Source organism: Coenobita brevimanus, chromosome 12 (assembly GCF_032717465.1).
Source record: "Coenobita brevimanus isolate Jiangsu-jjx chromosome 12, ASM3271746v2, whole genome shotgun sequence".
Lineage (NCBI taxonomy): Eukaryota > Metazoa > Arthropoda > Malacostraca > Decapoda > Coenobitidae > Coenobita > Coenobita brevimanus.
Window position 1 is genome coordinate 4,145,974 of NC_136965.1, and position 27,270 is coordinate 4,173,243.

At 44.9% G+C, this 27,270-nt stretch overlaps 1 protein-coding gene across 1 annotated transcript in view; it reads right to left on the bottom strand.

Moving 5' to 3' along the window:
- The window catches only part of LOC145413283 (uncharacterized), a 238,345-nt gene that overhangs the window by 109,089 nt on the left and 101,986 nt on the right, over positions 1 to 27,270 (bottom strand). The window contains exon 8 of the mRNA XM_080283015.1: positions 12,663 to 12,671. Within this exon, the coding sequence (XP_080139141.1) occupies positions 12,663 to 12,671 (9 nt within the window). The remainder of the gene's footprint in view (positions 1 to 12,662; positions 12,672 to 27,270) is intronic.

The window sequence follows — 27,270 nt, forward strand, 5'->3', positions numbered from 1 at the left end:
TTAGTGTTTTTGTTCCCGGTTGTGCCTGCCAGACGGGTTATGAGGTGCGTTTTGGTGGGGTAATTGTTAGTGTCGTGAGCTGCTCATTTTGGGGGCATTATTAAGTGTTTGCTGGAGATTCTGTCGCGAAGTTTTAGGGTTATAATGTTGGTTGTAGGACTCTCAGACGGGTTGTGGTGAAGTTTGGTGGGGTAGCCCATTAGTGTGGTGGTGTTAGTTGTATAGCGCCTCAGTGTTAGTGTTAATGGAAGTGTTAATCAAGTGTTTAGTGTTGTGTGGGTGTTGGGTGTAGTGTTAGTTGTATTGCTTCTCATTGCTAGTGTTAATGGCAGTGTTGATCAGGTGGTTAATATACTCGTAGTTCGGATGTTGAGTGGAGTGGTAGTTTCAGCCAAGAATGCAGTCAACGTTACACAGATAATCTCCAGCATTGACTATTTTTTTCATAATTACATCGGAGAGAAAATAATTGATATTCTGATGATTACGGGTGACCATTTTATTAGTTTTACTTGTACACAACCGTTGTACATCACACCTTCCTGTATTAATATCACTAGGGAACGCAAGGACTGGGGACTTAATGGAAAATTGAAGAGTTGTCCGTCATCGCTACCCTTTTAGATAAATTTTAGTCAGGAACGCCCCGGACGAAGATGGAAGGAGACTACGCCCACCATCGCTGCCTGTAACTTAAGTGCGTCTTGGTTCCCTCTTGAGACTTACGCACGTCTTTGCTTCCTTTTAGACTTACGCACATGGTTTCTCCCTGTTAGACTTACGCACATGGTTTCTCCCTGTTAGACTTACGCCCATACTTTCTCCCTGTTAGATTTACGCACATGATCGCTTCCTCTTAGACTTAGGCACATGATCGCTTCCTCTTAGACTTACGCACGTAATCACTCCTTGTTAGACCTACGCACATGATCATTTCCTTTTAGACTTACGCACATATTCGCCTCCTGGTGGACTTACGCACATAATCTTTGCCTGTTAGACTTACGCACATAATCGCTTCCAGTTAGACTTACGCACATAATCTTGCCGTTAGACACACGCACATAATCGCTTCCAGTTAGACTTACGCACATAATCTTTGCCTGTTAGACTTACGCACATATTCGTTTACCGTTGACTTACGCACATATTCCCTCCCAGATAGACTTACGCACATGGTCGCCCCGTATTCAGATAAATTTTACCTAAAATCGGAGAGATACAGCCTTCTCGCATCACTTCTCTTTCTAGACAAATTTTGCTCAAGAACTTATTGGACGAAGAGAGACTGGAATTTTTTTACGTCCCTCAGCACAGCCCTGTTCACGCTAATTTCATGACAGAGAGAACTTCATAGTTGGCTTTCATCGCTGGTTGAACTTCACTCGGCCTTCCACATAACTTTTCCAAGGAGAGTTGACGGGCCTACCCAACCGTGCCCAGAGGCCCTGACCTGCGCTATGTTGGAGGAAATGTAGGCGTGGTGCTGGGGAGGGACGCCTTCATGTGGTGGCGCTGATATGACCAGGGGGCTCGATTGCCTGGTTATGCAGACGTTTGTCATTTACTTCCCCGTCTCGCGAAACAAGGATGGTGGACTGCAGGAGAAGGAAAAGTTAAGCCGGCAGTCCACCGAGTTCAGCATGCCCAGGGGTTGAAACTACTACTACTACTGCTACTACTACTACTACTACTACTACTACTACTACTACTACTACTACTACTGCTGCTGCTACTAAATGTAAACGCAGTAAACTTGGACTAAGAATTGCAGAGTTTTGTCGTGTCACACAAGTTTTATTTCGTAGAAATAATGCTTCTGTGCTATCGTTTCGTTTTAATAGCCAGGCAGCAATTGCCAGCACTTACGGTGTATACCTTAATTCATATGTGTAACCCTTATATTTCAGATGTATAAGCCAGTGTATAAACAACTTTGAGAGGTAACTTTTTCATTCAAACAGGCAGTGACACCCGCTTCCCAAGTCATTCTCAGGCTCTCCTTTTTTTATATCTTATTTTTTGCAACCAGGATACCGGTACCAGAACTTATATTTGTAAATCCTGCCCGCTATTTTCTCAACTTTTTGCTGTGCAGGTGTACGTCAGGTGAGTTAATTCGTCAGGAGTTTGCCAGAATAAATTACATAAGTCCTACCATTGTTGTGAAAGAGTATACTGTTCTTGGAGGTAATTTCGACACCATTTCCGCGGAGGGGTGAGGGGAGTTCTCAGCTGAATAAAATCGTCTGAGGTTGGCTAGAAGTAAATATGAGTTCCATCTCCGCAGTCAGTGGGGTGAAATACACACACACACACACACACACACACACACGCTGCAGTTAATCATCTCTGGCACTCTTTTCAAAGCCAGAGAATATAAGGCCTTGTGTAAATAGCCCTACGTCAAACAGCTTCCCTTATCACCTACACTCTCTCTCTCTCTCTCTCTCTCTCCATTGCGCATTTTAGACTTAAGGTTCAGACTCTAATCTACCTCTGATCTATCGTCAAGTGAACCCAAGTCTTTATAGATAATTAGGTTCTAAAGTTCTAAAAGCCAGCTGGAGACTTTTTTTTATTTTCGTTTTATCCTGATCATTTTAGAATTAGTTTGTAAGTCTAATTTGTGTCAGTCATTAATATGTCGAAGTCTTTTTACGATAATTAGCCTCTAAGGTCTTAAAAGCCGACTGCACACCTTCATGTCAGTCTCAGTCTTCCTCGTCTTCTCCCCTCACCAGCACCTTCCCCTTCTTTCCTCCCCTTTACCCCTCTACCCCTCCCCTTTACCCCTCTACCTCTCCTTTTTTCATTCCCATTTCTCTTTCACAGCACCATATCACTCTTTCTTTCCCTCACCCCCACACCTCCTCACCTTTTGCTCATTTTTAGTCTTCCTCGTCTTCTCCTTCCGACTACCAAAACCCTCCTCTTCTTTCCTCCCCTCTACCTCTCCCCATCACCAGCACCTCCCTTATCTTTCCTCCCCTCTACCCCTCCCCATCTCTCTTCTTCAGCACCATTTCTCCTCTCTCCCCCTCTTTTTCTGTCATTACCTTTTCGTTCTTGTCACAATCTTCCTACTTTTCATTCTCCCTCCTTCTACTTTCTATATCTTCCCTTCTCACTGTCTCTCCCCTTTCAGTCTTTTTCGGTCCCTCCGTCACACTCATCTTTCGTATCATCTTTCCCCTCATTCCTCTCCCCTTCCCTCTCGTTATCTTCTTTCCTCTGGTCATGTCTACCCTGTTTCAACCTCTCTTTTCATCCATTTGCTTTTCTCTCTTTATCGTCTCTCCTTTAAGCATTTCTTCCCTCTTTCAATCCCTCATTTATTTCCTGCTCTTCTTCTCCTCCATATTTTCTTTCCCTCAGCATCTTTTCCCCTCTTTCAACCCCTCTAATCTGTTTCCTCCCCCTCCCCCTCCTTATCTCCCCTTTCCTCACCTTGTCGCCTCTTTCAACCCCTCTTATCATCCTCCCGGCTCTTTCTCTCCCCTCGTCCCTTTCTTTTACCGTCTCCCGTACTTTCCTTCCAAGTTCCCGTCTTTCTCGTCTTACTTTCTTACAGCCCCCTTTCATCTACTTTTCCCCCTCATTATCACTTCTCACCTCAAGGTCTTTCCGTATGTTTTCCCTTTCGTATTTGCATCTTAACTCCCTCGCTTCACTGTATTCCCCCCCTACCTTCTTTCAACCTTTCTCATTCTTGCCCCTTTTCCCCACTCATTTTCCCCTTTTCAGCCTTTGCCCTTTCCCTACCCCCTTTCCTCGTTCATTCTGGTATTTCCTGTTACCTTCTACGTCTTTCTCAGCATCTACTCCTTTTCCATTCATTGCCCGTCATTCCCCTTCTCTTAACAGCCCTTCCCCTTCTTTAGTATCTTCAGTTCTTCCTTCTTAGCATCCCTTCTCCTCCCTATCCAAGAATTTCCCTCTCCCATTCCTTCACCCTTTTTCCTCCTCATAGCATTTTCCCTTTATCCTCTAAGACACTTCTCCCCCATCCTTATTCTTGGCGTCTCCTATCGCTCATTTCCTTAGTTCTAGTTCCTCGTTCCCCCCAAAATGCCTCCTCCCCTCGCCCTTCTTCTCATTCCCCTTTCCTCACACACCTCAATACCTTCTCCCTTTCACTACGTCCCCTTTTCATGCCTGGTGTTTTGCCGGAGGGTCTAGAGGGTGAGTGAGAGTCCATTCTTCTGTACTGTATATTCCTTGTGCCTTTTTCGCTAGGGTAAGAAGTATACCTACCGATATTACTGTTAAGGGATATGAAATATTGCTACCGATATTACCATCAAAATTAGAGCACCTACTTGGATCCATGGGGTGGTGTCTGTATTTTGTGTAGTTGGTTGTAGTGTATATCTTATGGAACAATCTACATATTCTCATTCCTCTTTTCTGTCCTCTCCACTCACCGTCTCTCCTCCTGTTTTCATCCGCTTCCCCCTGCTGCCTTTATCTTCACCCCTCCCACATCCCTCTCATTCTACCATCTCTCTCTCCCCCCTCCCTCTGACTTCTCCCCTTCCTCTCCCTTCTCTCCCACTCCATCTCCCTCCTCTCCCTCCTCTCACCCTTTCCCCTCTCACCATCTCTCCCTCTCTTATCATTTCTTACCCCCTTCCCTTCTCTCCCTCTCCTGTCACCCCTCCTCCCTCCACTTCTCTCCCTCACAGATCATCCCTTACCCCTTTCACTTCTCTTTCCCTCTCCTGTCCCCCCTTTCCCCTCCCCTTCTCTCCTTCTCCTATCATCCCTCTCCTCATCCTCTCCAGTTACCTCTCTCTCATTACTCCCAGTCCTACATTCCCCTCCTTCTTCAATCCCTCTTCCCTTATCCCCGGCCTCTTCTCTTCCTCTCCCATCTTCCCTTTCATTTTCTCTCCCTCTGCCTCTTCAGTCTCTCCCCTCTCTTCCCCGCTCTTCCCGTCTCCCTCCTCCTCTCCCCCTCCCCAACACGTCACTGATAGACAAATTGTAGGAGTTATGTGCTTTGGAGGCGAGGCGAGGCGGACGTCCCTACTGCCTGCCACCACCTGGGTTGCTATTTCCACTCACTTGCTCCCCATTGTGCATAAATAAACCCCTAAACCTGAGAGAGAGAGAGAGAGAGAGAGAGAGAGAGAGAGAGAGAGAGAGAGAGAGACAGAGAGACAGACAGACAGACAGACAGACAATAGATAGACTAGGTGAACATAAACACAAACATATAGATTAACAGAGAGAGAGAGAGAGTTGAGGTGACACACCGCCCTCACCTTTCTCTCGTACCTCCATTTCCCTTCATGTCACTCCTCATAAGCAAAACAGAAAACCACGGTAATTTAAACAATGGTCATTTCCACATCGCAAACTCAGATCACGTTCCATAATTCTTCGTTCGGCGTGTCAGAATGCAAGAGCCGATGCGGAATATTTCTCTCTCTCTCTCTCTCTCTCTCTCTCTCTCTCTCTCTCTCTCTCTCTCTCTCTCTCTCTCTTCTCGGTCACGATTGTGGTCCTTAACATTTAGCACTTTTTTTTAACGCTCAATTGATTTCACTTTGATTTTCTTAATGGTTAGCTTCGTGTAATTTCTCCCGCATGTGTTCAGCCTTTCTTTGTGTGTGTGTGTGTGTGTGTGTGTGTGTGTGTGTGTGTTGGGGAGGGGGTTGTGATGTGTGTGTGTGTGTGTGTGTGGAGGTTGTGGTGTGTGTGTGTGTGTGTGTGTGTGTGTGTGTGTGTGTGTGTGTGTGTGTGTGTGTGTGTGAGAGAGAGAGAGAGAGAGAGAGAGAGAGAGAGAGAGAGAGAATCTTTTTTTTTATGCATTATACTGACGCCATTATATACACAAGGGAAGTTACTCTCTACCACCAGGCGATTTAACAGAATTGATTAGAAAGTCTCCTGTAGCGTCGTCCCCAGTAGACGCCTCCCAAGATGAATAAAATCGTCTGGAGGTTGAAGGAATGAAGGAAGGATGTGATCGTATCGAAGGAGTAAATAATAAGTCCATTTGTTCTCGCCGGACTAAATTGGCCTAATGCGAGAAAACTAACTCATGGTTGGATGAAACTGCATGAACCTTAGTTATGAGGGACTGAATCTCCTTGGTTACTAGTCATATTTATCCTCCAATCTGACTACCCCTTATGGTCTGTTAAAAAAAGAAAGGGTTAAGGATTTTAGTCAGGGGAAGGTAACAGGACTATAGTAAGAACGAAATAGTAAAGGCATAATTATATTCACCAGTTTCAAAGCGTGTTTCGTGGACCGGTTCCTGTGTTTTTCTCCTCCCTGCTAATGTTGAGGCAAGAATGCGTCGCCAACAGGTATTCTTCATTAACCTTTGTGTCGACACCCACCATCACCACAGCCTCTAATGTCTCGAGTCAGGAGGGTTTTTTTTTCTCTCTGTCTCCATTTGCGAACGGAATTGACAAAGGTAGAGCAAAGCAGAAAAGGAAATAGTCAATAATATAGTCTTTGCGAACAGAATTGACAAAGGTAAAGGAAGAGTAATGCAGATTGTAGCATATAATATAGTCTTTGCGAACAGAATTGACAAAGGTAAAGGAGGAGTAAAGCAGAAATGGAAATGGTAAAAAATACAGCCCAGTTCGAGTCACATGTACTCGATATATAAAATTGACAAGATTTCCCATCGAACCCATATAATATTTTGAACAGCCGGAATTTGAGTTGGGATAGAGTCGGGTGTTGTTGTTTTTAGTCACTTAGATTTTTCCTAGAGCAGTATCAGCGCGGGTGTGTACACGCTTATATCTACTGTTAATATTTTTGTAATGAACCAACATCCACAATGGGCCGAATTTTATCACTCACCATACTTCAGTGCTATCGCAAAATGAGACAGACCGAGCTGCTTCCAAATCTATTCCGTACCGTCATCGCCAAACAGCTTCAGTTTCCCTACACTGCCGCTATCATTTCGCAGAATCACCAGCGTTTCGAATGAACAGATCGTGACTATGACTCGCCATTCATTTCCACACACCTTAATCTTCTACACCTCCACACCATCAGTCACACACTCCAGTATTCCTAAGAACCACAATTCCACATCCACATCCATAACCTTACATCCCCACACCCTAGCATTCCCAAGCGCTTTCCCCATTCAGCATGCTCCACATCTCAGTACCCCAATCTTCCTCATATCCCAGTACCCCAACATTCCCCACACTTCAACGTCCCAACATTCCCCACAAATCAACACCCCAACCTTCCCCACAAATCAACACCCCAACCTTCTTCACACGTCGACACACCAACATTCCCCATACCTCCACACTCTTGAACATTCTTAGCATTCCCTAAGCCATGACTCAACACCACCACAATCATAACCCTACACCCCAACATTTCCCAGCACCCCAACGACACCCACTTCCTGCATGCCCCACCCTTCCTATGTTTTGCCTCCTCCAGGAAGTCGCCCCGTAAAACACCTCCCTCACCAGCCACGCCCGGAGTAACATGACCCCAGTGACATGCCCTGGGAGGTACACACACACCAGGCGTGGGGGGTTGATATGCTCTTTTCTGTTTAATTTGGCCTAAAATCACCAACTCTGTATAATCATTTCATTTTCACTTGGCCAGATATCGCCATCTATATATACTCTTTTCGCTGTAATTCACTTTAACCTGCCTAAAAATTGCCAGCTTTCTACTGTATTTCGAGTGCTGGGTTGTAGGAACAGATGAGCACTGGAAAATTATGCTAGTCAGAGAGAAGTGATGTGGATGCTGGGCTGTAGCAATGGATTAGCACTAAAAATGATGCTAGTCAAAAAGTGATATGGAAAGGAAGTAGAGCCTTAGTATGCCTTTTTGAGCCACTGAACTACGTGAAGAAAACCGCAAAAGGGACGAAAATCTAGGCCAAGTTAAAATAAAGGAACAGTTGTGCTGATGGAACGTTGTTGGGATTTAGAAAGCTTAAATAGTGGAGAGGAAGTTGTAAAAATGCAAATCAGCGAGGATTACATGATTCTCCCGTAGACGAATACATGTTTCACACAAATACGAGTAGAGACCATGTACAAAGGCTTGAGGTATGCTGTGTGTACTCTGTAGAATCTGTTAGTGTTCTGAAAAGTTGTATATATGGAAGGGTAGGAAGAAAAAAGTATAGTGTTGAATTCACTCACTCAACCACTCATTCATTACACACACACACACACACACACACACATATAGCGCAGAATTCACTCACTCAACCACTCATTTATTACACACACACACAGACACACACACACACACACACACACACACACACACACACACACACACACACACACACACACACACACACACACACACACACACACACTGACCGAAATACCCTCAAGAGCAACAAAACACCTTAGCTCGACTTGACATTTCCGACACCTCAGACGTAGATAGAGCCCACGTTTTTTTTTTTTTACTCTCTCTCTCTCTCTCTCTCTCTCTCTCTCTCTCTCTCTCTCTCTCTCTCTCTCTCTCTCTCTCTCTCTCTCCTAATTCAGGTCGCCGTGCTCGTCGTATGCCAAGATATTTATTTCCTAATGTAATTGTAATAGTCTTAAATGACGAAAATTTTTGCTACAATCATATGATATATCTTTCTTATTAAAATCAACTCAGCGTCTTCAGAGTCGTAGAATAAGGTGGGAAAAAAATAATTCTTTACCTAAATTAAAAGCTGGTTCTATTGGCACGGCGAAGAAAGTAAAGTTCTTATTCCTCTTATATACCTAGTCCATCCTGCAAAAAACATATCTTAGGTACGATTGAAAATTGATCGTAAGTTACAATATATATAATTACGATAGAAAATTGATCGTAAGTTACAATATATATAATTACGATTGAAAATTGATCGTAAGTTACAATATATATAATTACGATAGAAAATTGATCGTAAGTTACAATATATATAATTACGATTGAAAATTGATCGTAAGTTACAATATATATAATTACGATAGAAAATTGATCGTAAGTTACAATATATATAATTACGATTGAAAATTGATCGTAAGTTACAATATATATAATTACGATAGAAAATTGATCGTAAGTTATAATAATTACGATAGAAAATTGATCGTAAGTTATAATAATTATGATAGAAAATTGATCGTAAAGCAATTTTAGCCGTGGTTTCCCTTTACATATTCCTTGTTTTTTAATCGAACGTGTCTGTTTTTTACTTTGTGTGTGTGTGTGTGTGTGTGTGTGTGTGTGTGTGTGTGTGTGTGTCCGTAGAACCTATACGTGTTCATTCCTTCATAAATTCATTCATTCATTCATTCATTCACCAACATCTTGCTAGAACATACTCGTTGAAATACTTTGCTTCCGCTGCTGTTCTTTCTTCCTCATATTTATCCTCACCAGCGCCTGCCTCGCAAAAACAACTTTACAAACTATGATAGATATCCGTGCCTGTGTCACTGGCTTGCTGGGGAGAGGGGAGGAGGTGAGAGGGGAGAGAAGAGGGAAGGAGAATGGGGAGGGAGGAGAGGGAGGGCAGAGGTCAAGGGGAGAGGGGAGAGAAAAAGGAGAGAGAAGAGGGAGGGAGAACGGAGAGGGAGGAGAGGGAGGGCAGAGGGAAGAGTCAGAAAAGGGAGAGTATTTGGAAGGGGAGGGGGAAAGGAACGAGTTGTGTGGAAGCGGAGGGGGAGATGGAGAAGATGGGAAGGGTAGTTAAGTGGAAGGGGAATAGATGGAATGGGGAGTAAATGGGAGGGAGAGGGGGAGAGGAGGAGGAGGAAGGGGATGGGGGAGGGAACGAGGAGTAGATGGAAAGGGGAGAGGGAGATGAAGTAGATGGGAAGGGTAGTTAAAAGGAGAGGGAGTAGACGGGATGGGGAGTCAGTAGGAGGTGGGACGAGTACAAGGAAGGAGGAGGGGGAGAACTATAAGGAGGAAGAGGAGGAGGAGGAGAAAGAGGAGGAGGAGGAGGAGGAGGAGGAGGGAGTGAAGGAACCACATATCAATCGCACAGATACCGAGTTTCTCAAGAAGTGATGCGGTTTTTAGTAATTACAGACACGTATAAAAATTTAAGAACAGGATAGCAAATGAGTGGAGGGGAAGAGGAAGGGGTGAGGGAGACGTGGGAGAGAAGGGAGAAGGAGGAGAAAAAAAAAAAGGGGGGAAGACTGTGTGACGGAGTGGTGGAGAGAGAGAGAGAGAGAGAGAGAGAGAGAGAGAGAGAGAGAGAGAGAGAGAGAGAGAGAGCTGGGATACGGTATGGAGGGAAGGGAAGAGTGAATGAGAGGGGAAGGGGAGGGGGACGAGAGAGAGGGAGAATGTAGGAAAGGGGTTGGATCATGTGGGGAGGGGAGGGGAGGGAGGGGTGTCGTGCATGCGTGTGAGTTATGAAAAGTAAACAACGCCTCGTCATTAAGGTGCCTCGAGTGAGAGAAAAGCCTGGCAAAACAAGGGGTTCCCCCCTCCCCCCCCCCACAAAGACAAGAAGTGTCGCCGGTAGCGTTAACACAGGCGTTGACACCCCCACCTGCACGGGGGGGAGACGGGAGGGGAGGGAGACGAAAGGTATTAGGGAGAGGGAGAAGAGAGGGAGAGGGGGGGAAAGAGATGGGGTGTGAAACGAGAGAGAGAGAGAGAGAGAGAGAGAGAGAGAGAGAGAGAGAGAGAGAGAGAGAAGTGTGGGGAATGGATGAGGGAGAAAAGGTGAAATAGGAAAATGTGGTGAAGGGGAAAGGATAGTGTGGAAGATGGAAGGGATCGGATGAGGTGTGGGAGTGGGAAGGAAGAATCCAACTAACAAAAGGAGGGCAAGGGGAGGGGGGAATTAAGAAGCAGAGAAATAGTGTAAGAAGGCATGTAAGGAAGGAAATGAAGAGGTTAGAGAAGAGGACGAGGGTGGAGGGAGTGAGAAAAGAGAGGTAAAGGAAATGACGTAAGGAGAGCATCTCAGTGAGGGGGAAGGCTATGAGGGGAAGAAGAAAAAAAAGAAAAAAAAGAGAGGTGTTAGAGAATGAGAGCCGGGAGGTGAATATGGAACAGACGAGAGGAAGGTTGAGAGAGACATTAAAGAAAGAGAGAGGGAAGGAGGAGAACAGAGGATGGGAGAGAGAGGAAGGAAGGTCTAGAAGGAGAGAAGATGAAAGAGGTTTACACAAAAGATAGTAAGAGGGAAAGAGAAGAACAAAGGAAGGCAGGCTGATGAGATAAGAGAAGATTGAGAAGGAGGTAAGATACAAGGGGAATGCGCTAAAGAAAGAGAGAAAGAGAAGAATGAGGAAGAAAGGTTGAGAAAGAGAGAGAAAAAGGGAATACACAAAGGAAAGAGAGAGGGAAAGAGATGAAACAGAGGAAAGAAGAGAGAGATGAAGGAGAGGAAGGAAGGTTGAGAATGAAAATTGATGAAAGGGGAGTACTCGAAGGAAAGAGACAGGGAAAGAGAAGAGTAGAGGAAGGAACAGGGATGAAGAGGGGGAGAGGAAGGTAAGGAGGGAGAGATGATGCAAGGGAAACACGCTGAAGAAAGAACAGTGGAAGGAGAATGAAAAAGGAAAGGAGATAAGAGAGGGAGAGAGAAGGTAGGCTAAAAAGAACAGAAGATAAAAGGGAATACGCTGAAGAAAGAGACAGGGAAAGAGAAGAATGAGGAAGGAACAGCTGGGAAGAGGTGGAAAGAAGGAAGGTTAAGGTGTAGTGTCAGGGAAGAGGGAATACACAGTTGACTGGGTGAGGGGAAGAGAAGGGCGGAGGAAAAGTGAGGAGAGTGTTTTGTTGAGAAGAATGACCTGTTTATGTGAAAGATGTTGATGATTGATGCTATTATTTTTTGTGTAGTTGAAAGAAGTTCTGAAAAAAAAAAAGTGACGATCTGAAGGCGCGCAAAGTAATGAATAACAGGAGTAACAATAATGAACAGAACACCCTTTGGCTCTTTTATTTTCGCCACATCTGCAGCATTCAACCATCTCACATTACGTTTCCCCTTATAATCACCTTGAGTCGCTTCACTAGATTGTCTTTTTTATAAGCTGGTGTCAGACTGTTTAGGGAAAGCCTCGTATTGTAGGGTAAATAATTGATCACCATATACACGGTCATAAGTAGAGTATTATGCATCAGTAAGGTATACCTGTGAAGGCTCTACGGTAGCTTACGGGACGTATGTTGTTATGTATCGGCACTGAAAAATCCTGCCACTTAATTTCTGTATGAAATTGAAGTAAAATTGGTAAACTTAGGTCTTTGTCATGGTGTTCCATTTTAAAAGATCTGGAATGTGTTTGTACTGGAGAGGTTTCTGCATAAAGCAGTAAGTCCAAATTGCCACTGGTGTCGCTCTTTGTGGTGCAGGGAGGCCATTTGCAGCCGGAGCGGAGCCAGGGACCTGCACATACACACAGACACACACCGGGTGCAGCTCTCAATAATCCTCTTCATGACAGTTACAAACAGTGGGGATTTGCATGTGAGGGGACAATGACAAAGCCCTGTGTCGGGGCGTCTCTTATTGTCTGGCCGTGCTGAGGGGGCCGACCCAACCCTGTCCATCCCTTCCCTTCCCTTCCCTTCCCTTCCCTTCCCTTCCCTTCCCTTTCCTTCCCTTCCCGTCCCCTCCCCTCCCTTTCCGTTCCCTTCCCCTCCCATCCCCTCCCTCTCTCCATCACTTCGCGCCACTTTTATGATTATTTTCAGCAGCTCTGTATTGGTATTTAGAGTGACATTTGAGTTTGGAGTTGAGTATTCACTTGTATCAGTCCCTTCCCTTCCTTTTCCCTTCCCTTCCTTTCCCTTCCCTTCTCTTCCCTTCCCTTCCCTTCCCTTCCCTTCCCTTCCCTTCCCTTCTCTTCCCTTCCCTTCACTTCCCTTCCCTTCCCTTCTCTTCCTTTTCTCTTCTTTTACCATCTTTTCCCTTCCCTTCCCTTCCCTTCCCTTCCCTTCCTCCTGCTCCTCTTCACGCCTCGTTCACCATCAGTTTTCACAGCCCAGTGTTGGCATTTATGGTGACATTTGAATAGTGTTAGTGTGGGGATCTGCACCATACTCCACTGTCACTACCTTTCAGTTACCATATCTCAAATTTATGATACAGGACATACAATTTAATACCCCCTCACAGTTTTCGCAAATTTATGATACAGTACGTACAAGACAGATTAGTACCCCCTCACAGTGTTAGTCAGTTTATATAATTTTTTCATTTAAACTTGTTTCAGTACGTAGAGGCAGAATTATACCCACTTACAGTATTAAGATGATATAATTCTTTCCTTTAAACACAACACTATGAAATCAATACACTATACACACAGCCAAGATCCAATTCCACCTTATATCAGTAAAAAACAAAGGACAATATTCCCTTTATCGTAGGAGTGTCCCTTGCACCTGTACCTTACCAGATTCCCTTTTTCATATTGCACATTAAGTCTCGTGTACTCTGTGTTTTTGTAATAGGAGTCGATATGGAAGAGCCATAAATCAGGCTAAGTAATTGCTAAGATATAAGTAAACACACAGGAAAACAGATAGCCAGGAAAGGTAAACGAACATTCAAGAACATAAACAGCCTAAGGGACAGGTGCAAGGAAGCTACGAAATTAAGGAGAAATGGCCCAACCTCTCTCTGATCCCACACACTGGCGACGCAGCCCACACCCAACGCAGACACGCAACACTTGTCTCGTACATATGCATTCAAAAGCAATCAGGTGCAGTGCGCAAAATCAGTCACCAAGGAAGGAGTATCACACAGCCTCGTAACCACACGAGAATACAGCTCAAGGCCTCTCATACTGATGTTAATTAGTTTGTTGATAGAAAGTACACAGCGGTAAATATCGTTCGAGAAAGTAATTTGGTGTGATATGCAAGGTAATCGCCAAAGAAGACGTGTAGTAGTCGCTTTGTTTTCGTCTAATGGAGATCCGTAACCCCATTTACATCAGTTCAGGGCCAGATGTAGAGTGGAAGGAAATTTTGACTAGTAACCAAGGAGACTTATTCCTACTTCATTTCTTCGGCACCTCGAATTTTATGCCACCATGACTTAGTGTAGTCAGATTGTAGGTGTGGTTTGACTGTTAACCGAGGAGACTCATTTTTGCTTCTTACTTTCGGCCCATCGAATTTTACGCAAACAAGTATTAGAATTCAAATTGTGAAAGACGTGAATTCAAGCTGTGAGAGACATGGAATTCAAGTTTGAGAGACGTGGAATTCAAGGTGTGAGAGACGTGGAAATCAAACTGTGAGAGACGTGGAATTCAGGCTGTGAGAGACGTGGAATTCAAGTTTGAGAGACGTGGAATTCAAATTGGGAGAGACATGGAATTCAAGGTATGAGAGACGTGGAATTCAAGTTTGAGAGACTTGGAATTCAAGTTGTGAGTGACGTGGAATTCAGGTTGTGAGAGACGTAGAATTCAAGTTGTGAGAGACGTAGAATTCAAGTGGTGAGAGTGGACCAGTTCCCTCAGATGAAAACACCTCCTAAGCTGACAAGAATACGTCCCGACTTATCTCAAATCCCCCACAAGCTGTCGACAGGCCACACATGACGCTCAAGACACAACACTTCACAGGCCACGTTTTTCTCCATCCGCGTTTGATTTCACAGATCATCTCGGCCGTGTTATCTTCAAAGGTGTGCTGGGGCAGGTGTTGGCGTGCGAACCTGCTTTATAATGTCTTTTAACAATGGTCCTTCTGTGTCGCTCTGAATGAGATTTTTTTCCTGTGACAAGTAGGAAACGTTCATGAATACCTTATTACCCCAAACTTTTTTTTTTTTTTTTTTTTTTTTGAGGAAGATGCTGGACTTTTAACCTGTTTTAATTTTTAATGTTGTATGGATTTAAATTTAAAAGTGTAAGTCGTTCATAAGTATATAATTCAAATATACATCCCATCCAAAGATGGGGGAAAAAAAGTCTTGATGATGATGATGATGATGATGATGATGGATGGTGAGTGTGAGGAGGAGATGTATGGATGTATGTGTGCAGGGGCTGACGTTGCCGATACTGTACTTTCACAGCAAACTGCTTCAAATATTTTGTAGAAATACCACCACTAGTAAAATTTGTCGAATGTAAAGGAAAAATATGGTGTTTACATTTACAGTATCTTTCAGAACGGGTTTACTGCATAAACAAAGCTTTTTCCCTGTAGGAGCGGAGACAATTAAAATCCACTCTTGTCGTGCAGAATAATAGTATAAATCAAGGTGTCATCAGTTGGTGACAAGTAGCGCGTTGCTGGTGCCAAGAGCCACACATATATATACGTGGGACAACAAGCAAACGACATGGTGACAGCCGCTCCGTATTTGAGTTAATGACCATTCAACTTGTGAACGTCACCCATGTCAGCTGCAGTGTTAAAGGTGATCTATATTCGCGTAATTGTTGGTGTGACTGTCCTACCTCCCCTACTACATCATGTCATACCACCCCTCGTCACATGTCAACCCGCCCTGCTACACCCCACAACGCATTTCAACCCACCTTACACCACCCCACACACCTTCTAACCCCATCCTACACCACCCCACCCTGCATCACCCCACACACCACCTTACCCACCCCAAATCTCCCTATGTCCCATATTACTCTGGCCGACACGCCTCACACACCACATCACCCCCCCCCCCTTCAGCATTCACACCCATTCTGCACCACCTCACTCAACAACACAGCAACCCACTCCACCCCACCTCACCCCACAATGCACCCCTCCCCATCCTTCAACAGCAGTACTAACCCACCCACCAGTCATTACCAAAACACCCATTAACTCACACCCAGTTCACGCCGCCATCACACCCCCTTCTACACGAGACACTAGCAACCCACCCTTCCAGTCAGCACTTCAGTCTACTTCCCCCTACACATCTCAGTTTCAACCACCCCACATACCTCTGTCCACATCACACAAGCAAGCCACACCCTCCTTATTCCATCCCACCCAGTTCACACAACCAGACAGCCCCTGGTATCACCAATTTACGCCATCATACGCCCAGCCTACGCCGATTCTATACCCAGTCTACACCATTTCACACCAGCCTACACCATTTCACGCGAACTCACACCCAGTTACTCACACCAGTTCACACCCACTTGTTGACACTAGTACTCACATTACACCCAGTTGCACCTGGTTACCAGCAGCTCACACTCACTGCAGTAGCTCACAGATTGGTCACACCACTCCACATCAACTCACACAACCCCACTTGTACCCACACCCACTCCACATCAACTCATACAACCCCACCTGTACCCACACCCACTCCACATCAACTCATACAACCGCACCTTTACCCACACCCACCCAACATCAACTCACACAACCCCACCTGTACCCACACCCACTGCACATCAACTCACACAACCCCACCTCTACCCACACCCATTCCACATTAATCCACCTCAACCCATACGCAGTCCTTGTCACCCCCAGCCCACAAATTACCTGGACCTAGCCTAACTTAGACAATATTTCTAACCTACCTTGACCTCATACCTAATTAGCAAGGCTGTAACCGAAAATTATCAGCTCCTACCAAGTCTCTAAATCACATCAGCAAGGGAGGTTTCCACTAAGACAAATAAATAAATAAATGAATATATGATGAATAAAGATATAGTCATACTGAGGGACTTGATGACATGACTGCGCAAAGGACCTGACCAGCACGCAATACACAGACACCTTTCTTGATCCCATGCGGACGAAATTGCACCTCACATCTTGGGTATTATTGCATCAGTTATTTTCTTTACTACGAGAGATCCCTTGTGCTAAATAAAGTGACATCAGTAGCAAGGATAAAAGCACTAAGCACACATACACCCCCCACACCCCAACCCCATCCCAGCCCACGACACCCACCGTCTTCACAGCCTAGGGACCTCTACCTCATCTATACTCCTTTCACTACGAGAGGTCTCCCCGAAGCTGAATATAGTTGTCTGGTATAAGGAAGAGTAAACCAAACGAGAGAGAGAGAGAGAGAGAGAGAGCTATTTATTGGGTGGCAAGGCATGCTGGCGAATCTGCATCGTAAGTTCCTTTGTTTCCTCCTTTGCCTCTCTTTTTTTTTCTTCCTCTCGCTGCTCTCGTTTCTCCATTTCTCTCGCTGTGCCACTCTCTTATAGCTTCTCTCTCTCTCTCTCTCTCTCTCTCTCTCTCTCTCTCTCTCTCTCTCTCTCTCTCATGCTCCATCTTCCTCATTCTGCCTCTCCCTCTTGTCGGTCCCGTCTTCCCCTGTTCATCCCTCCCTTCATTCTGCTTCTTGCCCTTTCTTCACTCACTCTCATGTTCCTCCCTCCATCCCTATCCCCTTCCCCTCCGTCCTCTCCCCCTCTTCCTTCTCTTCTTTCCTCCCTCTCCCCTTGCACCCTCCCTCCCTCTTTCCTCTCTTCTTTCCTCCCTCTCCCTGTCTCACTTGCCTAACTGCCTGTGCCAATTATCATTCCGCTAGATTTGAATGTATTTACAAGGCACTCGGGCTCGGCTGTGTTTGTGAGCATTCCCGAACCACCGTGAACGCAGCCCTTGTTCCCCTGCCAAGAAAAGTGCGACTGGAATTAGCACTAGACACAGATTAAGTCTGTTAGTGGCGCTGATAAGATCGCTTCAAGGGGCGCCGTAAATCTCCCAAGCTCCATCACACAGAAATAAAAGGCTAAGTGAGGGGAATATTTAGATGTGCGTTGATGCTCTCCACCCTAGTCTCCCTTTTCATGTTTTTGCCACCTCAGACGATTTTATGTGACTTATATGAGGCTTTTTGAATTGGTCCTGTTAGATATGGCTTTCATGTATCTTTATATATACTAGTCGTGCGCTAAGATGCATGGATGAAATTGCGTGATAAAAAGGAAGTAACAGTGACGTATGCAGGCAGAAGGGGGTTACATTTTCTCTATTTTCTTCTCCTGGCTTTTTTCATCGCTTTTTTCTACTCCCTAGCCGGTTTTATTGTTTTTAGCTTCTGGAGAGGACCCAAGTAATGAATGAATTAAAGAATACTGGATCTAGCATGACCAGTTCTTGAAATGGTAAAGGCTGAGGAAAATATGTGTTGTTGTAGCTGTAGCCCAAGGTTCATCTGTAATCTAAACCCGGTGGACTGCTGGCTGATATTCCTCTTGACCATCAGTCCACCATCCTTCTCTTCGGGGTAAGAAGGGAGTGGAGGTGTGTTTGTATAACCGGGTAGAGGAGCCGTGCGGGCATATCAGTGCCACCACGTGAAGGCATCCCTCACTATCAAAACATAAAATAAAATGAATAATCGTATTAACTGGTTTACTCTTTCGCTTCTCTTTTGTATTGTTTTTGTTTTTTTCTTGGAAGGAACGGTTTGCGGGCTCCTGGCCTTTGGTTCCTTCTTCCATGCATTAAAAAAAAAAAAAAAGTATTCTGTGTTGAGCAATATACCTGATCGTTGTAAGATTAAAGTAAAATAAGGTAAGGACGTTCTCGGCGTGAAGGGCTGGAGATATTCACCTCTTAAACGCCTCACTCATTGCTATTCATAAAGAGTGAAATATCAGTCGTAGAGGAATATGATGTAGAGGCCAGGATAGTGCAGCGGTTTACTACACGTGCCTGTTAAATGTCCCACTCATTGCTATTCATAGAGATTCTTAAACCATCTGGAACGCGTAATAAACCATCTGGAACGCGTATTAAACCATCTGGAACGCGTATTAAACCATCTGGAACGCGTATTAAACCATCTGGAACGCGTATTTAACCATCTGTAACTCCGTAATAAACCATCTGGATTGCATATTAAACCATCTGGAACGCGTATTAAACCATCTGGAATGCATATTAAACCATTTGGAACTCGTATTTAACCATCTGGAACGCGTATTAAACCGTCTGGAACGCGTATTAAACCATCTGGAATGCGTATTGGTCACTAGCCGAGTAATTCCCTGCCAACACTATACTCCCTTCACTTCACCTTGGCCTCAAGTTGCCATCCCAAGACCCTGCCAACACTATACTCCCTTCATCACAACTTGACCTTAAATTGCCATCCCAAGACCCTGCCAGCACTATACTCCCTTCACTTCAACTGGGCCTCAAATTGCCATCCCTCCACCTTGAATGTTGAGTTATAACAATAAAATATACGCGAGAATATTATGCTTGTCACGAAGAAGTTGTGAACCAAAGTGCCCGAGATGTCTAGATTCTCATACCCCAGTCGAACCAAAATGGCGGAATTGTCCAGCTTCCCCTACCCAGTCGTGAACCAAAATGGCGGAATTGCCCAGTTTACAGGACTTGTCGTGAACCAAAATGGCGGATTGTGTAGTTTATGGGACTTGTGAACCAAAATGGCGGAATTGTTCAGCTCTCTTACCCCGTCGTGAACCAAAATGGCGGAATTGTCCAGATTGCCAAGACGTGCAGCCTTTGCGCCACTACTCTTCACTCTTATAAATGCCCCTTAGACTCCATTAGTTCCCCTTAGTGCCCCCTACTGCCCATTTAGTCCCATTTACGCCCACCCCAACATCACTACCACTCCATCACACCTACATCCAACACCATTAGCATATTATTATTATTATTATAATTATTATTATTATTATTATTATTATTATTATTATTACTACTGTTGTTATTATTATTATTATTATTATTATTATTGTTGTTGTTGTTTTTATTGTTATTCTTATTCTAATTATTTTTATTATGGTCATTACTGTTAGTATTAATTATAATAGTTGAGAAGAATGATAATAATAATAATAATAATAATAATAATAAAAATAATAATAATAATAATAATAATAATAATAATAATAAAATAAATAATAAGCTACTTTGAGTGAACAAAAAATCCAGCAATACCGTAGCAATAACAAATAAAATAGAGTCCTTGTACCAAACACGTAAACTCAGAAACAGGAAGATTTTAACCTCATATTCGAGACTAGTAGCATCTGTCTGCATATTCTAGCCTTTGGTTCCTTTTCCTTGCATAAAAAAAAAAAAAATGATTGCTAATAAACGAGCCTCTATTTCTATATTAACTGGCGAGCTTCAAAGACTGCATGGTTAAAGGTTCGTGGTTTGTGGCAGTTTATTTGATATGCTTGGCTTGTGATGGACGATTTTGTTTTCCACTTAATGTAGTCGCATGGTTGTCTAGTGAGTTGAGGCGCTGCAACCGAACGTAGCCCATAAGGATCTGCTTCCAAGTGGGGCTTATGGCACTCGTAATGCCGCTAAAGGATGGGGAACTGGTCACACTCATCTTAAATGTCAGGACCAAGTAGCCTAGCCCCTGCCCCCTACGCTCCTGATAGGCAATATTGGATTTGATGATGGATGGATGGACTGACACAGCGTTGACTACATCACTTAATTTACAGGTTCAGTGAAGGGGTCTAGAGTTAACATTCCATTCAGCCATCATCCAGTTTTCTGTTACTTCTTATGGTGTGTAAGAGTACGGGACTAGGCTATTCATTCCCTGTGTTTAGGGCGAGGGTGGCCAGTCGCTCTTCCTTGAGCACCTGATTCTGTGGCTGACAAGAGTGAGATACAGAAGTGGCTGACAGGAGTGAGATAATCGAAGTGGGTGACAAGAGTGAGATATCGAAGTGGCTGAAAAGAGCGAGATGTAGAAGTGGGTGACTAGAACTAGATATAGAAGTGGGTGACAAGAGTGAGATATCGAAGTGGCTGACAAGAATTATATATAGCAGTGGGTGACCTGTTTTTGTTGCCAGATAGAGTGATTTGCAACAGCTTAAGGGGCGATACGTAAAGCTCTGTAATTATCCTCAACTTTCCCACCAACCATCGGCAGAGTTAACCTAGAAATCCTACTATTAACTCAGACGTCGAGGCTTTGAAAATGTAAACAGAGGCAAACCAGTTCCTGGGGTGTGATTATACAAGCCTTTCTAACGGAGAGAGGCGACAGCAAAATACGACCTCGCAAGCTACTGGTTACGACCCTGTACGACTCCCGAGATGACGTTAATAAGACGTAGTGGAGGTACCGACTATCCACACCCAGACGTCCCCAGCTGAACACCCAAAATTAGTGAACTGTGAGACATGTATTTTAGGGTCATAGGTAAGTGAGGAGGTTGTAACTCTCACTCTCTCTCTCTCTCTCTCTCTCTCTCTCTCTCTCTCTCTCTCTCTCTCTCTCTCTCTCTCTCTCTCTCTCTCTCTCGCCTTCATTAACTCCTTCACTGCCAGATGTGATTCCTAAGATGCACAAAATCTTCTTAAGGTAGCGAAGATAAACAAACCATCGTAGTAAAGAGATTAATTAGACGAATCGAAGGCACGCACATCCACACCCAAGGTCCGTATTCTCGTCGGTTGAGGAAGCTCCCTAACACCTCTTCCTGAGCGATTTATTTTACTTATTACACCTTGCCGTCCTCATCTGAGTTACTTAGGTCATTGTAATATCCCCATCCTCTGCATAAATAACGCACGTAATAAAATGAAGTCAGGCTTTATATTTATGAGTTTTTCGCGCAAAATATCAAAAGATAACATTAGTATTCTTCCATAGAGGTAGTTTTGATTTAAGTATTATCAGGCCTTCCATGTCTGAACCGTGTAACTGAAGGAGTATGTGTCCAAAACCAATCTTAATTCGTGATGGTGGTCATGATTTGGAAATAGTCAGCTTCTCCATTTCCGAGCTGTGCCACGCGAAAAGGAAAATTGTTTTATTAAGTGGTGGTTGCGAGTTAGAGGCAGTCAGACCCTCCATTCCAAACCTCTGCCACCCAAACGATAAAACACCTCATAGCTTAGACAGAGAGAGCCATTTCTTTTTCACCACTTAAACATTTAGAGATCCCAATATATGTGACAGCTTTCCCTTTGATAACATTAAGCTGAATATAATCGTGCAGAGATAGCACCAGATGCAAATTCTCCTCCTCTTTAGTAGAATTAAATCGTGCTAAATCGTGCCTCAGCCCTCAGTAATATATTTTCCGGGTGTAAGTGGGTTCCTTGTACAGGGTGAAGACGAATGAATCAGACGACATACTTTAATACTGAGTGTGTTTTCCTACTGGTGATCGTAAAGGGAGGGCGGAGGGGAGGTGCTTGGATGCTGGGTGGCCAAAATAAAAAATAATGAATAAATAAATAAGTAAATAAATCAGCTGAGTGTTTCAGTAGTGTGACGTATCTACCCACTCAGATTTCCCACTCAACTTCCCACTCAATTCCCCTCTAGATTTCCACTCTGTCTACTTGAAATTCATCTAATAATCGAACCACACCCTCTCCTACATAGACCTATTTCTACAGTCGTCGTGTTGATCAGTTTCCCACTCAGTTTTCTTTTTATTTCACTCCAGGACTTGCATTCCCGGCGGTTAATCCCCCAACCCCTCTTCCTTACCGATTTATTTTTGGATACGGCAGGCTAATGTCATTTTGTACGTCATTTATGTTGAGTAAGGTAATGTTCGAATGATTTAAGTAACACAGAAGAGGACGGCAAGGTGTAATAAGCAAAATAAATCTCCTAGGAAAAGATGTTAGGGAGCTTCTCGACCGTCAATTACCCCTCCATCCACGACACCATTGCAAAGCTGCCCCCTTGGAATTCCCCTCTTGGTTTCCTCCCCTCACAGTGCCTTCTTCTCCTACTTCAAATTTCCCTGTATTATTGTCGTGGTGCTTTACGTCTGGTCGGGGGGACATAAGGTACCCAGAGCCGCTTCTCCGGTTAATCAACTTTCTCTCAGCACCTCCTCTCAGCACCTCTTATCAGCCACCATCGGAAGGAACGGCGTGAGATATGGCCCCTAAGTAGAGACCCAGGCGTCACAGTCAGTGGCAGCGTTAACTAATGTCTTATATTTCCTGAGCGCCGTATTCACAGACCTTCCTGAGCTTGGGTTTACAGTGTCTTGTGTATTCTTGAGCTTGGGTTTACAGTGTCTTGTGTATTCTTGAGCTTGGGTTTACAGTGTCTTGTGTATTCTTGAGCTTGGGTTTACAGTGTCTTGTGTATTCTTGAGCTTGGGTTTACAGTGTCTTGTGTATTGAGCATAGGTTTACAGTTTCATATGTATTCTTGAGCTTGGGTTTACAGTGTCTTGTGTATTGAGCATAGGTTTACAGTTTCATATGTATTCTTGAGCTTGGGTTTACAGTGTCTTGTGTACTTTTGAGCTTGGGTTTACAGTGTCTTGTGTATTCTTGAGCTTGGGTTTACAGTTTCTTTTTTACATTTTATTCTCACTTATACGGTTACCAGACACTTAACAGACTGTACTTTTTTAAAGTGAAAATACCCTCTGATAACATCTCAGTTCCATGTCTTACATTTGATTTTATTCATGCTACTACCAGACGATTTTACTCAGCTTATACAGCCCTTTGTTAATGAAGAGGTGTAGTTAAGTCTATATCTAATCCCTCAAGTCTGAGAAGTCTCCCCTAAGCTGAATGAAACTGTCTTTGTGTTGCAAAAATAACACATATCATGAGCAAAATGTGTCATCCTAGTGAAGCGGTGAGGAGAAATGGAGGAATGTATTTATCGATTTGGTTAAGACACTGTGTGAATACGCCCCCTGATGTGGAACTTAAGCGGAACGGTGTCGACAAAACAGCTGGTAGTTGGTGAGTGAGGGGGAGGAGGAGGGGAGTGCACGTGTCGCAATTACTCAGTGAATCAACAGTGCACAATATCACATTCATCGTTGCCTATCGCGCCCGCATCTGTGGACGCTCCGTGCAAGGGAACAGAGGCTCTTTGTTTGCCAGTCCCCAAATGAACCAGAGACACTCACACCCAGAGACCTCACTAAGTAGACCCCATTCACGAAACACAGTAAGAAATCTAACTTGCCCTTATCAGTTCTGTCCTGCTATCAGAGGCCTTAGATATGGGTGGATAGGTGTTGTCCGGCATATCTTGTAGTGTGTTAAGGAAATGGAGGGGTTGGTTGGGGTGGGTGGGGTTCCGTCGGGTATTTATTGTTTGGGTGTGACGTGCCACGAATATTTATGGAACTCGTGTTTTTGCCCAGGTGACAACTCAAGTCAAGCTGCAGAGTGGAGCCCCTTGCCGCCTCGACACTCTATCTCCATTTACATTGCCTTTAACTGCCTTCCTGCATCTCTGTTTTATATCTCTGTTTTATCTCGCCTCTAACTGCCGTCCTAAATCTGTTTTATTTCTCGCCATTAACTTCCTTTCTTCATCTCTGTTTTATACCTGCTTTATCGACACACTGTCCATTTACATTTAATCTAACTGCCTTCCTGCGTCTGTGTTTTCTGTCTCAATTATATCTTCCGTCACTAACTGCTTTCCTCCATTTCTGTTTTAGGTCGCTTTTATCTCTTAACTGCCTTCCTGCATCTGTGTTTTATATCTCTGTTTTATCTCTCTATTCATCTGCAAGGTACAAATCACCCTCCCTCATTTTCACACGGTTCCTTGCATCGACGACACCCTGTTTGCTTTTCTTATGAGCTTGGTGTCTGGGATGCCTCTGTTGTGGTTTCTTCAGGTGACTCCCCTTTGCTTGGCTCGTGGGAGGGGAGGGAGAAGGGGAGTGAATGTGTAGGGGAAGGAGAAGGGAGTGAATTAGGGGAGGGAGAGGAGAGTGAATGTGTAGGGGAGGAAGAGAGGAGTGAATGTGTAGGGGAGGGAGAGGGGAGTGAATGTGTAGCGAAGGGGGAGGGGAGTGTATGTGTAGGGGAGGGAGAGGGGAGTGAATGTGTAGGGGAGGGAGAGGGGAGTGAATGTGTAGGGGAGGGAGAGGGGAGTGCATGTGTAGGGGAGGGAGAGGGGAGTGAATGTGTAGGGGAGGGAGAGGGGAGTGAATGTGTTGGGAAGGGAGAGGGGAGTGAATGTGTAGGGGAGGGAGAGGGGAGTGAATGTGTAGGGGAGGGAGAGGGGAGTGAATGTGTAGGGGAAAGGAAGATGAGTGAATACGTCCCTTCCTCACCCCACTTCTTTAACACCACGCTCTCTGTCACCTCACTTTTCCAACACTACTTTTTCTCCCCTAGTTCTCAAAACCACTCTCTGTATCACCATTCTTAACACATTTTTCTCGTACTTATCACCACCCCCTCTTCTTATCACAGTATTTCTCTAACGCCCTCTCTGTCGCCTCTCTAACACCACACTGTCACCATATATCTCTAACACCACTCCCTCTGTCACCGTACTTCTCTAACACCACCTCCTCCCTCGCCCTTTTAACACCACCCCCTCTGTCACCGTCTGCTAGTGTGGTGGCGACTTGTAATGGGAGTAGGGATGTATTTGGTGGTGTACGAGGGAAGGGGTTAGGTGTCTTCCTTCTCTCTCTCTCTCTCTCTCTCTCTCTCTCATGCATTTTCTTTCACCGTCTTTCCACTCCCACTCATCTTTTTTCCTCTCATTCTTCGTTTCATCTTCTCACTTTCCTACTCACGTAAGTTTCACACTCCTCTCTCTCCCTTTCACTCTACCACTCACCCTTCTCCCTTCCTCTCATTCTTCCTCCCCCCCTCTCTCCTCCCACGCCTCCCTCTCTTCCTCTCCCCTCCTCCTCATCGTTACCCCCTCTTCAGCTCACTCAGAGGTCCTCGACTCACACCTCTCTCGCCTCGCCCTTCCTATTGTGCCTCTTGTCTTTCACATCCTCCTTCTCTCAAGCACTTCTTTCCATTTGTTCTGGCACTCTTCACTTGATTCCCTCTTTCTCCCTCTTCATCCAGCTTCACCCCGCATCCAGCTCGAGTTTTCACCCATCCCAACTTTTATTCTACGCTTCATTCTTCTTGACCCTTCATTGTGCTCGACCCTTCATTCTGCTCGACCCTTCATTCTGCTCGACCCTTCATTCTGCTTGACTCTTCATTCTGCTTGACTCTTCATTCTGCTTGACTCTTCATTCTGTTCTACCCTTCATTCTGCTCTGCCCTTCATTCTGCTCTGCCCTTCATTCTGCTCTGCCCTTCATTCTGCTCAACCCTTCATTCTGCTAGACTTTACTCATTCTTCTCGACTCTTTTAATTATTTCTCCTGTCACCCACCTCTCTCCCTCACTCATCTCTCACCTTACATCTTACTCTCCTCTCCCACTTGTCCCCTTACTCCCCCTCACTCTGTTCTCTTCTCTCACCCACTTCCCCTCCCCCACTCTGTGCTCTCCCCTCACCCACTTCTCCCCTCACTCGGCTCTCTTCTCTCACTCACTTCTTCCCTCACCCACATACTCTGTTCTGTCTCACCCAACTAGAGCTTCATCATCCGTTTCGAGGCTTCATCCACGTCTCACTGTATGTCTTTCCCCTCACTCACCTCCCCCTTTATCCAGTGTTCCCCTCATTCTTCCCCACCCTTTTCCCCCCACTTAGTTCTTTTGCCTAATTTTCCTCTCATTTCCCCCAGCCATTCTTCCCCTCACTCTCACCCCCTCCTATACCCAGTTTCTCCCCCATTCTCCCTACCACCCATTCTTCCCCACACACCTCCTCTTTTACCACGTTTCCCCCTCATTCTCCCCCCCCCCACACCCATTCTTCCCCTCACCCAGCTTGTCTCTCTCCCAGCATCTCTTTCCACAGCTCTTTCTCATCTCCCTTTAACCAGTCGCTTCCTCACACCTCTTCACATCCTTTCTCCAACTCAGTACCCGGCGGCTCTCCTCACTCGCACTATTCCTCGTTTCTGCCTCTCTGCACGTCTAGTTTCTTCTCTCTCTCTCTCTCTCTCTCTCTCTCTCTCAGGCTGGCAAGAATACGGGTCTGTTTGTGTCAGAATATTTCGGATTTTGGCCTTAGTGTGTATAGTCTCCTAGGCAATATATAATTAAAGACGAGTTGTTTCCATACGAGTAAAGAGGATGGTAATAAAGTAAGAGTGACAAAATAAAGATTAGATGATTTACACAGTCATCCACACACCACCAAAGCCCTCGAAGTGCTTTATTATACGTAATTGTAATTCGAGACGCGCTGTTTCCACACGAGTGAATAGGGCGGTACTAAAGCAAGGGTGACAGGGTGAAGGTGAGTAGCGGAGGGTGGTGGTGGTGTACTGACATGCAAAGGGAACCCAAGGCGAATTCCCCGGCAGATGGTGGGCAGGAGGAGGGCAATAGGAGAAGGAGGCACAGAAACCCAACCCGCCTACCGACACTGGAGGCCGGAGTGCTGGTGTTGGGGGAAGGACTCTGTTGTGTCCTCTCATCCAGCACGACCGTCATCATCCATTTCGAAGCTTCGTTCACATC